Here is a 14,778-nt window from a genome sequence, read left to right on the forward strand (position 1 = left end):
TCAGCGTTACAGCCTGATTGAAATTTACAGTCAATGTTCCTGCGTTAGCGGAGACTGGATTCACGGTAACCGCTGCAGATGAGGGTTCAATAGGAAATGACCTTTACATTTCTAGTGTGCTGTCTGTAACACTTGGGGCGATACAGATGGAATTGAGCCCTAATTGTTTGTGGCCCTGTGAGATATTTTTGGAAGCAGATCAAGAAAACAAAATGTCATTATAAAGTTGAGTTAGTCAATAAACATTTAATTGTCTTAAATACTAGTAGAAGACCTGATAAATAAAATCAGTGCAAAAACAATTCCCTAACAATTTTTTGTAAAAGGAAGAAAAACGTCTTCTGTTTCTGTAATGGGTCAAGCTGACCGACTTCTTTTTTATTTTATTTTAAGTGTTTTGCTGCCATCTAGTGGGGGACATCAAATCACAGGTGAATTATCAACAGTAGTTGAACAATTTAACTCATTCAACATAATTCACAACAACAAAAATTATACTCATTAGTCAAGAACCACTGAATAGCGGTAACGCACAATCGAGTTGTCAACTTAACTGATTTAGTTGTTCCAATATTCTGTAATCAACGATAGGCCTACTCATTTTTAAATATATCCAGGACATCATGGAGCCAGCCTTTCTTTCATGAATGGTTTATTACAAAAACGCAAGACAAAAAACAAGTCAACTGTATTCTAATGGCAAACACAATACAAAAAACATACACCTCTCTATAGGATGTAGGTCCGCTGCATCAAAAAAATAAAGAATGACAGCGAAAAAAATAAAACGATATGAGTTTCAGAATCTAAAAAGGCAGAGATTGCTGAAAAACAAAAGAGAGGAGAATATTGTTTGCCACTGGAGAAAAAAGGCCAGAACCACAACTGAAAACCAAACCAAATAAAACTGAACTCAATGAAGGTCTGTTTTGAGGGGAACCAGGGGAATTTAGCTCTTCAAACAAACATTAACTTGCATAAATACAAGGAAGGTACCAAGTTTTTTTCATCATTTTTTTTCTCCTCAGTTATCAGTGTGGATGCAATAGACTGGGTCTGTGCTCGATACATGCCTCTATACACTTTCAAGAAATAAGAAAAAGAAACAGAGGTTAGATGTGACAATTAAATTCCAATTTAAACAGTAAAAATGGTATTCACAAGGTCAAATGTCAATAATTGTTTAGAGTACCCTGGTTGTGTTTAAAGCAAATATAAACATCAAACAAGGAGATAAGTTGAGCACTTTCAACAGATAATTGAACAGTTTAACTGGAAAAGAAAATCCATCTGGCTATGCATGTATACAAGCATTATTTGAAAGCTTTGATGATATACAGTAAGTAGTTGACAGCACTTGATAATATTTCTGTGAATAGTAATGGATTTTGTGAGAGGTTACATCTGAAAAGGTGGAACTTTGGGGCAAATGGGGAAGGCTTTGCCACCGAAAATATGTTTTCAACTATAGCCATTGTGAATCACATTCACTGCCATTTAAATTGCACCTTTGTTCCCAATTCATAAATAAGTAGTGCAGTTTCCCCTACAACCTCAATAGACAAATACTTGTACAAAATATGAAATCCCTAATCCCAGGAATATTTGAAGGTATTTGTCAAAATACACTGCACATATTAAATATCTCAATTATTCTCACTTTCACAAATGCAATGTTTTACACACACGCACAGCAGATGTAAAAACAACATATATTGTAACTATTCTCAAGTTATATTCATCATGCATACATATATATGGAGTCAATTTTATACTTTGTGGTAATTGCAGTCAGTATATGTTGACAAATACCACATATAGTATTTTCAAGTTCTAAGGATATGATTGGACTTCATATTTCGACATTAAAATCCTTAAATCAACCATCTGAATGTTCATCCGAACTCTTTGTAGTAGAACTAAACGGTCTAAGCACTCATACTACATAAAAACTTGGTTGAGCACTCGATGCTAGCGGTTTTCAACAAAAGAAAAAGATGCAACAACGTAATTAAATCCCAAATATATAGAAAAAGATCTATATTTTGTTTTGTTTTTTAAATTTCACCACTGTGTGTTGTCATTGAGATCATAAACAAGTGATGTTGAGTAGTGGATGGGAAAGTAACACGTGCCAGTTTTCTGATTGAAGGATTCATTTTAGCACATTTATTGGAAATGCCTGGATTCAATCAACCTTCTTTAGTTTCTCATAAAGTACTTCACTGTTTTGATTTTATTGATGGTTGGTTTGAGCATCATAGATTACTTGCGTGAACTGAACAGATACAGTAAATCTTGAAGATAAACCATAGAAGCTTGATTGAACCAGGGACTATGTGTGGTGTCATGCAGACATCACATTAATCCCCTAGAGGTCAAATCCTGATTTAGTTTGATGGCAAGGTTCCTTTTGACCCTTGTCATGTCACAGAGATAAAAAATAGATTATATACAGAAAAAGAGGAAATGGGTTTGCTCAACAGCAGAAGCATTTTATAGCAGTTTTATTTTGATGATGTGTAGCAAGGGTGGCTTCCTAACACGGCTGATATACTACACAGATGGTACAGTATACTTCACATCTGGCAAGACTCTAGCAACACTTTCACCCTAACCCTGTAGCTAACCCAGACCAAAAGGGAATGTGAACAAAATAAATCTAAATATTTATTTGCATGGGCAGCAGAGGACAACACAGTCAGTGTAATCTAGGAAAAGAAATATGCAATTTGCTGATACCATACCATAAGTCATCATCACACACACACGTTATATACTCAAGAGTAATGCCAATTTAAGTCCGAAACAAGATCCCCAAAAACCTCCCAACCCCTGAAAGCCAGAGTAGTAAGCTGTGTGTGGGTAGTTGAGAGCAGACCACTACTGCTCTCACTCAGAGTCTGAATCAAGTGGTGCCATCTCATCTATGCCCTTCCACTGGCGCTGGTGGGCCTCCTCAGCATGCTGCCGCTTGTGCCTGGAGTAGCTAGACGAGTGCACAAATGTCTTGTTGCAGGTGGTGCATTCGTACTTGCCCCCTGTGGAGTGAGATCTCTCATGGTGGTGGAGGTTGGACAACCTGGCGAAGGTCTTTTTACAGTAAGAGCAGCTGAACTTGTCTCCCTTGTGCATTTGCTGGTGCCTGGCGAGGCTCTGCGCCTGACTGAAGTGCTTGTCACACTGCTCGCATGCATATTGTCCTTCCTCTTCCTCAGAGACTGATGTTTGGCGCTGCCGCTGGCGCTTGGCAGCTCTTGACCGCTTGTTTTTCTTGCAGAGGGTGTAGAAGTTGGGTTTGTCCCTCGAGCACAACTTGAGGCGTATTTTCAAGTCTGAGGACTTGGTGAGACTGTCTTTACCCTGGGCATAGTTATTCAGAAGATCCTTGACATGAGAGACTTGGTGTTTCGAGAGGCCAATGGAGTTCTTGAAGGTCATGTCACATTGTGTACACGCGTAGAACTTCTCTCCGGGGAGGTTCTTCACGATCGGGATCTTCTTCTCGCCAGGGATCTTCTTCGCGCCAGCCTGCTTTTTATTTTTCCTGCTGCCTGGCGGGCGGCGAACATAACTGATTTCTGCAGGTCGAGCACCAGAGGGAATACCCTTCCCTTTTTTGTGGATGAGCCTATGACGCGACAAGCTGGAGCTGTGGTTAAAATCCTTCCCACAGATGTTGCATGGGTAAACTCTCATGCCCCGATGTGTTCTCATATGAGTGCCGAGAGCTCTTCTGCTTTTGAATCGCATTGCACACTGTGTGCATTTATATTTGTTCCCCTCACCTGACCCTGCATCCATTTGCTTGTTTGGGGGTAGGGGTGCCTTTCCTGTGTGCAATTGCTGGTGTCTTGAGAGGCTTGAGGAATGACTATAGCACTTCCCACAGTAGTTGCAGCTGTAGTTTCCCCCTGGTGAGCTATATTCCCCTTTCTCGGAGCCTGAATCAGAGTCATCTCCAACAGGGACCAGATGGCTACTCCCTGGCTCAGTGTGGTCGTCCTCATCAGAGTCGTTTACTATGACACTCTGTTCTGCAATGTCACAGCCAGGGAACTCCTCCTCATACTGGGCAAAAAAGGGCTCATCTGGCTCTGCCTTCACCTGGTCAAGATTCAGGCCAGATCCCTCGTCCGCCTCCTTTTTCACACAGGATATTGTGAACTTGGACCCGACCTCTGCCCACTTGACAACATATTCTATGGGCTGGGTGTCCAGTTCCACTGTGATGAAGTCTGCACCAAGTGCGTCCGGTTCAGACGAAGTCAAATCAGTTTCCGAGTCCTCCATTTGACCAGGCCCTAAATGTCAATGTGTGTAACTTGTGGTCTTGTTATAATTACAGGGTCAACAGATTCCACCACTCCTAAAAGAGAGAGAAAAAAAAATAAAACTACTGTCAGCTGCCTAGCTAGATAGCTGTATGTCATCGTAACAAATTAACATCACATCCAATATCACAAATAAACAAGAACGGTTGAATATCACAGGTTAAAACATTGACATAATTGTACTTTCACTATCGAAACGTGGAGTTGAATTGTGTACCGAGGAAGTGCTTTGCATTACGTTGCCTAGAGGAAATGAAACAAAAAAACGACTGCTTAAGTAGGTGTGGTGAGCTTGAGCAAAACAAATTATTGATAATTACAGACTGTTAGTTAATACATTACATTTGAGGTTGATTTACGCCACAATGACAGAAAATTACCAGACAAAGCAGCAACAATAAACAGGAAATACAGTAAGGGCTGGGATGAGCACAATGCATGATGGGAGTGGATTAAATCGGCTGTGACTAAAAGGCCGCATTACAACAGACAGATGTATAAAAAAGGATTGCTTTCTTGTGCCCAAAACATAATCAAATCCTAAAATGACATCCAAGAACTATAGTGAATGACAAAGCAACATTGTCGCAGGGCGGATGCCGGTAGCTATATCGACCAAAGAGAGCTGGTAATGGATGTTTTATTAATTCCGCATTTTTAGCTCAGAAGGCGCTCTAGCTCAGACTAGACACAAATACTCACAGCGGCGTGAATTCATCCCCCCCGCCATAAAAATAGCACCGAGCATTCATCATGGACTGTTTTTTTTGTTGCGTATTCATGCATTATTCAATTGATTTTCTCAGACACATATTTCCCTATTGATCAAGCAGCATAGTGCTGATCATAGAAGCATAATACATTAAACAATGAACATGTCTTCAGTCACTGATCATGTGGATCATCTTGGAAGGTTGACAGACTCAAATCCAGCATCGATGACACATGCAGCTAGAGGGCATAAAACGAGAGCCAAGGCTCGAGAGCTGGCTTCATACGATTTTAAACAGCAGATTCAGTGTCATCAGAAGTCCCCCCCAGTTACGAGAATGATTTTTTTTGACAGGAATTGCCACCAAACCGTGGCCCGAGCATATCACCCGGCATAATGCTCATTGCAATAGACATGGCAAGATGGCTATATTTCGCATAACCAAGACGTTGTATCGTCATGTTTTAAAATTATAAGGCTGGTTATGTAGTCAAATTTGACGTATGAACAATTATACCGAAATAAGCGATGGTGCAAGTTAATAATGTTCTCGAGATGACTATTTACCGGGCTTTTATCCTTCTAGATTCGTTGTCTTGACCCTCGACGAAATTAGTCGATTCTGCCGCACCTCTGTCAGATCACAACCAGCGTCCACACGGATATCAAGCCTTGGCAATGGCTGCGTATCGTCACTGATTTTAAATACTGTGGATTGTCTTAACGCGTTGAAGGACAGTGTGTGGCAAGCCAGCCACATGCATTTTCAATCCATGATATATACCGCTCCTGCGCAGCACGCAATGTATCTCGAATTTCATTGGGCAATGAACCAGAGAGGAACAGACGTCATTGGACAGGACATAGCATGTGCCTGGTGTCGTGAAAACTGTCGCAAACACTATTAAAACAGTTACATTATTCGCCTTCAGTCTATTACTTGTTAAGATAACATGTAAATATTACACATTATTAAATTAAATCGTAATAACCTCCACCCTTTCCTTTTCGAACCACCTAAATACCAAATGTATTTGTCGAGCCAAACAAAGGACATCGAACCTTGGCTTTATTTACGGCTTTTTGAGTGACGTCATTTGGTGGCTGCAGAGACGAAAGGGGAAGCAAATGTCTACTGTTTGCTGAGGATCTGGTGCTTCTGTTCTCAACCAAGGAGGCCTACCGCAGCACCTAGATCTTCTGCACAGATGCTGTCAGACCTGGGCCCTGACAGTAAATCTCAGTAAGACAAAAATAATGGTGTTCCAAAAATGGTCCAGTTACCAGGACCACGAATACAAATTCCACCTAGACACAGTTGCCTTAGAGCACACAAATTATACATACCTCTGACAAACATCACCGCCACAGGTAACTTCCACAAAGCTGTGAACAATCTGATAGACAAGGCAAGAAGGGCCTTCTATGTCATCAAAACGAACATGACATTTTACATACCAATTAGGGTACTTGTATCAGTTATAGAACCCATTGCTCTTTACAGTTGTGAGGTCTGGGGTCTGCTCACCAACCAATAATTTACAGAATGGGACAAACACCAAATTGAGACCCTGCATGCAGAATTCTGCAAAAATATCCTCTGTGTACAACGTAAAACACTAAATGATGGATGCAGAGCAGAATTAGACCAATACCCACTAATTTTCAAAATCCAGAAAAGAGACGTTAAATTCTACAAACACCGAAAAGGAAGGGATTCCCAAACCTTCCATAACAAAGCCATCACCTACAGAGAAATTAACCTGGAGAAGAGCCCCCTAAGCAAGCTGGTCCTGGGGCTCTGTTCACAAACAGACCCCACAGAGCCCCAGGACAGCACCACAATTAGACCCAACCAAATCATGAGTATAAAGGTGAAATTAAATAAATAAAATGAGAAAACAAAAAGATAATTACTTGACACATTGGAAAGAATTTACAAAAAAACAGCGCAAACTAGAATGCTATTTGACCTTACACAGAGAGTACACAGTGGCAGAATACCTGAACACTGTGACTGATCCAAAATTAAGGAAATCTTTGACAATGTGAAAGGCCGCTGAAGGCAGACCTGGCTCTCAAGAGGAGACAGGCTATGTGCACACTGCCCACAACATGAGGTGGAAACTGAGCTGCACACCCTAACCTCCTGCCAAATGTATGACCATATTAGAGACACACATTTCCCTCAGATTACACAGACCCACAAAAAAATAATAATTGAAAAACAAATCCAATTTTGATAAACTCCCATATCTATTAAGTGAAATACCACAGCGTGCAATCACAGCAGCACGATTTGTGACTTCTACCACAAGAAATGGGCAACCAGTGAAGAACAAACACAACCTACATTTATGTTTATTTATTTTCCCTTTTGTACATCATTACAACACTGTATATAGACATCATATGACATTTGACATGTCTTTACTCTTTCTGAACTTTTTTGAGTGTAATGTTTACTGTTATTTTTTGTTTATTATCTATTTCACTTGCTTGTGCAATTTAAACATACGTTTCCCATGCCAATAAAGCCCCTTAAATTGAAATTAAATTGGAAGCGAGATACTACACTCTCTGTTTTCCCTCAGCTTTTTTCTAGTTTAATGAAAGTCAACTAACTATGTAGACCAGACCCAGCTGCTATTGCATTGATGTCTAAGGGAGACACACCCAGTTAAGTAGACTGAAACTGTCAACGCTAAAAGGCCTGTGTGAACTCTCTTAAATGTATCCACCATCTTTGGTGGATGTCTTAAACAAGTCTGCTAACGTTACTAGCTAGCGGTCACTCTACTGTAACTAGCTACATTGTTTGAAACTATTATCTAACTGTGTCGGAGTTGAGAAACTAATAGTACACCCAACAATTTCAAATAAGCTAACGGTAGCTAGCTAAGGTATAGAGACAAGTATTCAGTAATAGTAAGTTAGCTACCGCACCATACTCAGAAGATAGCTAGCTCGCGTTAAGATAGCTAGCGCTTCCTCGTCTTGTTTCTGGCTAACATAGCATAGATAGCTAACAAGCAGCATGGGTTTGAATTAAATGCTCCCCAGAATAGCTGGTATATAGGCTAACGATAAATTGCAAGCCATCTAGTTACCTTTACCTAGGTGCGCTAATAGCTAATTCCTTGATTAAAGTAAGTTAACTAGATAATTTCACTAACTGAGCCAGGAAGGAAAACATTCACAGGTAAATTAGGAAACATGGACAATACATCATCAAGTGGACCCAGTAAGGGTGGAGCATCGCCTGAATATTCAAACACTGAATTCGGCGTAAATTATTTCTCAACGTGATATGGAAAGACTGCAATTCAATTCGACCTATTTGATGTGGCCATGAGCATCAGCGGACTATTTTCTGTGTGTTTTTCTCTCACGCAGTGGCTGGGATGAGCCCCCTCTCACCGTATCTTAATGTGGATCCAAGATATTTTACACATGTGAGTTCCAGTTAGTATAATGAATGACTTTGGTTCACAAACTTGGAATCTGCCAAATTCAGGACCTGGATCTACAATACAACAAATCGGGTGTGTTTAGTTTTACTGGGGGAGGTCGGGTAATGTAATTATGTGCATGAGCACAATTGTAATTTTAGTCCCGTCCGAATCTGCCATGGCAGGAGAGTAACAATTCCAGCCAGAATAACCTATTGTTTTGGCAAACTCCAAGGTCCTCTGATAATGCTAGTCCCGCGTTTCGAGAGAAATGTCTGAGTTTGACAGGTGTTGCTCGTGGGTTGAGAAATAAAACAATAACTGATCCGATCAGAAGTGCTGCGCATGGGCTATATACTGTATGAAGGCCTTCATGTATCAACTTTCACAGTGAATGCTTTTGTTTATACGTTTGCGAATGCATAACCATCGCCAAATGCATCATTTAAAAAATAGCGCAAATGTAATGCAACCTTTGCTGTTAATAGATCGCAAAGCCGCATACAACTGAGCTACACGTTTGGAAATGACAAGTTCACTTTCTCATCCATAGCCTAAAAACGCATATCAAGTGCGCTGTTTGATGCACATCTGAAGGCTGGGGGGCATTTAGGACGTCTTCTACTAAGGATCGCCAAACTATCCTAATGATTATGATCACACTTCCTCAATTCAAATATTATGGCGACTATATATGGTTTAGAAACTTTGGAACCAAGCTCAGTGTAGCCTGTTATCGCCTGAACCTGTTGAAATATCTTCACGTCTAGAAAAAAACTCCATATTTCCGTCACAATGTCAATTTATAAAATATATATATATAAATAAAATCATAATTACAAGGGGCAGTTTTGGGGGAAAAAAGAATCCCGTCCGAATCGTCCTCTGGAATAACGAACATTCTGGGGGTAATAATTACATACCCAACGTTCTCTAGTAATACTAGTCCGGTGCTAATAACATCTAATAGATTTGAACATTGCTTTCTTCACCATCGGAGGCTGTTGTATTACATGTGAAATCTTGTTTTTACCCTTAGTCTCGCTCTTGAGCCTGTATGAAATGTCAAATATACGTGTGTAAATTCTTGTTTGTGTTGCTTTTTAGGTGCTGCGGTTGGAGCTCTCAACTGGCTCCTCATAGGAATATCCGAGACCAAAGACATGGCTTTGTCTAAGCCACGTAATGTACAGTCTTTGTAGAAATTAATGGTCTTTTGGAGGCCGTGATTAAATTGGATCTCCTTCACAAGTTATTTCTGGATTTGAAAGACAAAGCAGATTAAGAGTTATGTTCGTCTCAATCACTTTTTCAGTATACGATAATTACTCATTCTGGTATCAACCAGCAGAGGGCAGTCTTCACCAATTTGTTCAGTATGTGTCAAAATATTTCATATGGCTGGTTGATAACTTGTCATGCTCTCCATTATGATTGCGCTGGTACAATTATTCAAGGGTTCCATTTGATCTTTATAAAGGTATTTAAATGCATCTATATGGGTAATAACATAAGCAGCAAGATTTTTGGCCAACCTCAATCTTATCGGTTGTGTGAACAATCTGCAATCTGTATTGGTTCAACTAAACTCCAAAAGGATAACCACTTGAAAGGTTAGTCTTGGCTTTCCCTTCCAGATATGAGGCGATTATTTAGGACTTAAATCTACTCAAAGTATATGCTGCTCCACGCAAAGAAGAAAAACTAAGTGACATGCATGGACAATCTGACGTGACATGGCATGACATTAATCCATCATTTGTAATTATTAACACTGGACCTCCTGCTTAGTTCACAGTGAGGATCTTACTCTGTGGTCCAAAGGTAAACTGCCAATGGGATCAGACCACCGCTAGAGAGAAGGGGGGGAGAAGCACTGAATTATATACCTCTACATTTGCTGAAATTGATTCTCACCAAACCTCTTGGCTGAATTTATAATGCTGATGGGCAGCATCATAATTTCCCCCAGTCGGTAAAAGTAATAACACATTGTTCCATGGAAAACTGGATATAGTAGCCCTATATGATGGTGTTTTGTTGTAAATCTGACCTACGCTGTTGCTTTCACTGAGATTATGTCACACTCACCCGGCCATTGGAAAATAAATATTTTGTATCTAGCTACAGTGCCCAACCCTATCACATAGCCGAATATGAATGGGATAATGTTAACACTCAATGCTTAACACTCTAGAAGAAAAATAAACACACACCTCCTTAGGCGAGGTGCTGGCCAGCGGAGCAGAAAACTTGAAAATAAAAGTGAGCCGCACACTCTAGGAGCTCAGGTGCAAAAATGTAATTGCCAACGTTTCGACAGCCAAGCTGTCTTCATCAGCACATACCTGTGCTTAACACACCTTTGTCGACACACCTGACTTTTTAGTGCAGTAACACAGCTGGGTTTATAGGCCTTGTCAGCGCTCTTGACATCCCCAGCAATCACATGACTTAGTCCCTGACAGGAGAAGGAGGGCGAAGTCTGTCTTGGCCACGGGTAGATTGTGTTCACTGCAATGCCGGCTCCAGTTGGAATATTGGTTTGACCAGGGTCATTCTTTTTCCAGCTGTTCGCTGTTAGAAGATAGACAGTGTCATGTGCAGTTTTACTGTTTGTGCATGTCTGAAGCTGAATCAGATCAATCATGAAGGTACAGCAGTCTAACTACATTATCATCTGACAGGCTGTTCGTCACTTTGCCTGATGATCACCTCAACTCATGGTTAACCTTTTTGATATAGGATTTCCATATAAACTGAAGCATAACTTCAACGGGCATGTGTCAGGTTTTCAATACGCGGCCATTATACTAGAACCCCTAATCGTAAATCAACCCTTGTATCACATTGACTTTGTCAGAGTTGATGTTTAGACTGTAGATGTCTGTGTTTTTAATGGATATGATATCCTTACTTTTAGGCTCCTAAATCTGGTGACCCTCCAAGGAGCGACATGGGCGAACACACTTGGCCCACTGGGTGAGTGCCGTCATTCCCCACCAGAGGATTTACGCAGTCATTGGTGTCATTTGAGCAGTGTCACACATTGGCATACTGTTATTGTTGTTTCTATTGAGATAATGTGGCATTAATTCACCTGTATGCTTTTGTGTCCTCGGCTTTGATGTACAGTGTGTTTGGGGGTGGCCATCAAGAAGGCACGGTTAGCAGAGTATGACATCAACACTGTTGCTGCTGGGATTATGACAGGCAAGCTGTACAAGTCCACAGGCTGGTAGAGGTACTTTTTTTGTACAGTACAATAGCTGGCTGGATAGTATGATGTTGAATACAGAACGGAAAAATCTGATTTCCTGTCTGGAAACATTTCCTCATGTCTCCTCCTCATCCACACAAATAAACAAAGACAGAGCCCTGGCTCACATTTCACTTACTTTTGCATTTCAGGTCAATTGCGTACCTGGAAATACATTGTCACCTGCAGTAAAAATGTTTTCTGGCACTTGGGATCAGACAATGATAAACACTTCTATATTTTCTCCCCCAACATATTCTTTTTAGTGGAAGCTAATAGAAAATACCAATCTAGGACTTTCTGGTTTGGTCGACCAGGAAAGCCTGATGGTTTATCTCAATGGTTAAACAGGTTTTGACATGCTTCTAATTTTCCTTGTAGATTCCACTTAAAACTCCACCCAGATGTCTGCATGTGATTGAAAGAGGTTGTTGCAGACACCACTTCCTGGTTAGACTGATGACGGGTTCAGTGAGTTTGTAGGGAGGGACAATAGGCTGTAATTGCCAGATTTTGTTATCATCTAGACAGGACACCCCTCTGCTGCCTACATTTCCCAGCATGCGTCGCTCCAAATTCACAAGGGGAAGTTTTTTGAAAGCTCGCACAGGACAACACTGCTATATCACTGGGAGGGAGGGGCGTGGGTACAACATCAGCCAAAGGGGTTTAAGGACACCCAACTAAATATACAACCGTGGGATCAACAACGGGTTTCAGCTTTAGAGTTCATGGACTGTTAAGGTTGTAACATGAACACTACTCCGCTGTCCGAGTTGACCACCGTGGGTTTTCTTTGCCAGACAACTATTATTTCTGGTCTGAACATGCTTGAAACTCGTCAAACAGACATGCTGTCTGTCACATTTTAAACGTTAGACTCATCATGTAGTCTCTGTCAAATCTTTCCCTTTCTGACTTTTTATGGTACAAAACAAAGTCTAGTTATGAATTACTCTTGTTTATACTCTCCCCATCTGTGTTAAAGCCCTGCTGTAATAAAAAAAATACAAAAAAGGTGGTTTAATCGCACGTCATTAAAGCCGTGCTGCTGAGTCAAATGTCAAACTAAGGCCATGGTCGTAATAGCTCTGTCACTGATGTGTTCAACGTCTAGAATTCCACTCATGCAATGTGTCCATTGGAAATGAATCAAGTGAAGAGGTGCCTGTTTCCAGTTAGGGTTTGTCTTGTCTAGACCAGAGTCATTTCTCTCTGTATGGCCCCGACCTTCACCAGGAGGAACACTCAGATGGAATCAGATCAACATAAAAATAAAACAATTACGGACTTGCATTTGTGTGGCATGCTTACACACGTCACTAAACCTTGCAGGAAAACGGCTAGACATGCAGATAATTTCTTGCGTCCATTAGGGAAGTAGGATAAACATAGCTAGTTTGACTTTTTGTTGTTGTCCTGAGGCAACTGGCAACCAACCTGCATAATTGTAACATTATCCCATTGTGCCTCTGCTGACTGAGTCTGCCTCCCATTCAATTTGGTTTCAGACTAGTGGTTAATTGAGAAGTCTCTTAATAGTAGTGGTAGTGATTCACACAGCGTCATAGTCGGATATGAATAACAATCCTGACACACACAAAGGAAAATAAATGTTTTGTATCTAGCTACAGTGCCCAACCCTATCACATAGCCTAATATGAAAGGTTCTTTATTCTATTAGAAAAATTCCCTGCTGGTGCATACGGTGTATGGAAATGATCAAAAAACAGTTCAATGTAGTGTTTTTGACAATGACAGCATGTTTTGCATTCTCCTTGCATCAGTGCTCTGCTCCCATGGTTGTGGGCTCCCTTGTGTTGGTAGGTGGGGTGTTGTAATTCAAGCAACCTCTGTCTTCCTGCCATGGTGACATAAGCACCCCTACTGCATCACACACACTTATCTAGGGGCTGCTGGTTGTGGGTGTGGGCCTGTGGCTGCAGTACGAGAGAACTTATCAGTCTTGTACCTTACCGCTGTATGGGGCCAGGGACAGCCAACCATGCTGCTTCTCAGCTCTCCTGATACACTCTGAAGACGTGTTGGGTCTGCCTTTGCTTCTGTGTGCCCATAGCAATGGCTTCTCATTGATACGCTTTGCCATTCAAGGCTGACGCTGAACTGTAAGCTGATCCCGTGTACTTTCCTATGTATCTATGTGAAATCATGCTTAGTGCTGATGATTTACACCATCGTGGTAACCGCCACTCAACCCCGCCTGGTACATAGGGCATCGTGTTAACTAGGGTTCCATTAACCAATGAAGACATATCCCACTGTTGCTGTTAGCTGTGTGTACTTTCCAGGTTCCATAGGCGTGTGCAAATTCCCACCAACAAACTGCCCTTTCACAATGCCTTTGTCAAGAGTCAGTGTTGAATGTAGACTGAGGAAACATATCTCGTCTTTGTTCTATTGTGGCTGTGAGGGGGGTGGTCAGCTGCTAGATGTCTCTGTGGTACTAGAATTCCAGTCTTTATTCCATCACTGTTTATAAGTCGGTGTATGATATTGTTGGTTTGATATCAGTGTAGGCTGGTTAGATTTGACTTGTGTGACTGACATTTTTTTTTTAATAGGGTGTGTACGTGGACCAGCGTGAGGGGGCCTGGCTCTATCAGCTCTCTGTGTAACAACTGGGACCAACTGAAGGGAAACCCTCCCACCCGCTACTGAGCTCGGCATTGAACATGGACCAGTCAAAACATTTCCCCCAAATATATCTTGATACCTTTGTAGACATATCCTCCCTTTCCATAATAACTTCTCTTGTCCCTGAGTTAGGCCCCTAAGGTTGCATTGAAGGGTGGCCAGAGGTCTGGAAGATGTCAAGTGTTAGACCTAATTTAATGCACATCAACGCTGCACATTGATGTGTATCAATTAGTTGCTGGTGTTAGGATTCATGGCTGTGAATATCTGATCAACTGCCTATGCACAGCTTTTTCCTAAATTGCACTAAATGTCACATTGAATCAGTGTTATTGACAGAGTTGAATGTTGTTGCAAAGATTGAAT

General features: G+C 41.1%; 1 protein-coding gene across 3 annotated transcripts; it reads right to left on the reverse strand.

Moving 5' to 3' along the window:
* Positions 1 to 635: 635 nt before the first annotated feature.
* LOC110527294 (zinc finger protein 883) lies at positions 636 to 5,796 on the reverse strand. 3 transcript variants are annotated; one of them, XM_021608478.2, is made up of 2 exons: positions 5,614 to 5,796; positions 636 to 4,369 (listed from the first exon to the last, which is right to left on the reverse strand). In XM_021608478.2, the coding sequence occupies exon 2, from the start codon at positions 4,291 to 4,293 to the stop codon at positions 2,893 to 2,895; it is 1,401 nt and encodes a 466-aa protein (XP_021464153.1). In that variant the 5' UTR covers positions 4,294 to 4,369; positions 5,614 to 5,796; the 3' UTR covers positions 636 to 2,892. The 3 variants fall into 3 exon arrangements, with proteins under 3 accessions (XP_021464153.1, XP_036839018.1, XP_021464159.1); XM_036983123.1 differs by lacking the exon at positions 5,614 to 5,796 and adding an exon at positions 4,677 to 5,587; XM_021608484.2 differs by lacking the exon at positions 5,614 to 5,796 and adding an exon at positions 4,552 to 4,638.
* Between the last annotated feature and the right edge of the window lie 8,982 nt (positions 5,797 to 14,778).

This window comes from Oncorhynchus mykiss, chromosome 1, assembly GCF_013265735.2.
Source record: "Oncorhynchus mykiss isolate Arlee chromosome 1, USDA_OmykA_1.1, whole genome shotgun sequence".
NCBI classification, from domain to species: domain Eukaryota; kingdom Metazoa; phylum Chordata; class Actinopteri; order Salmoniformes; family Salmonidae; genus Oncorhynchus; species Oncorhynchus mykiss.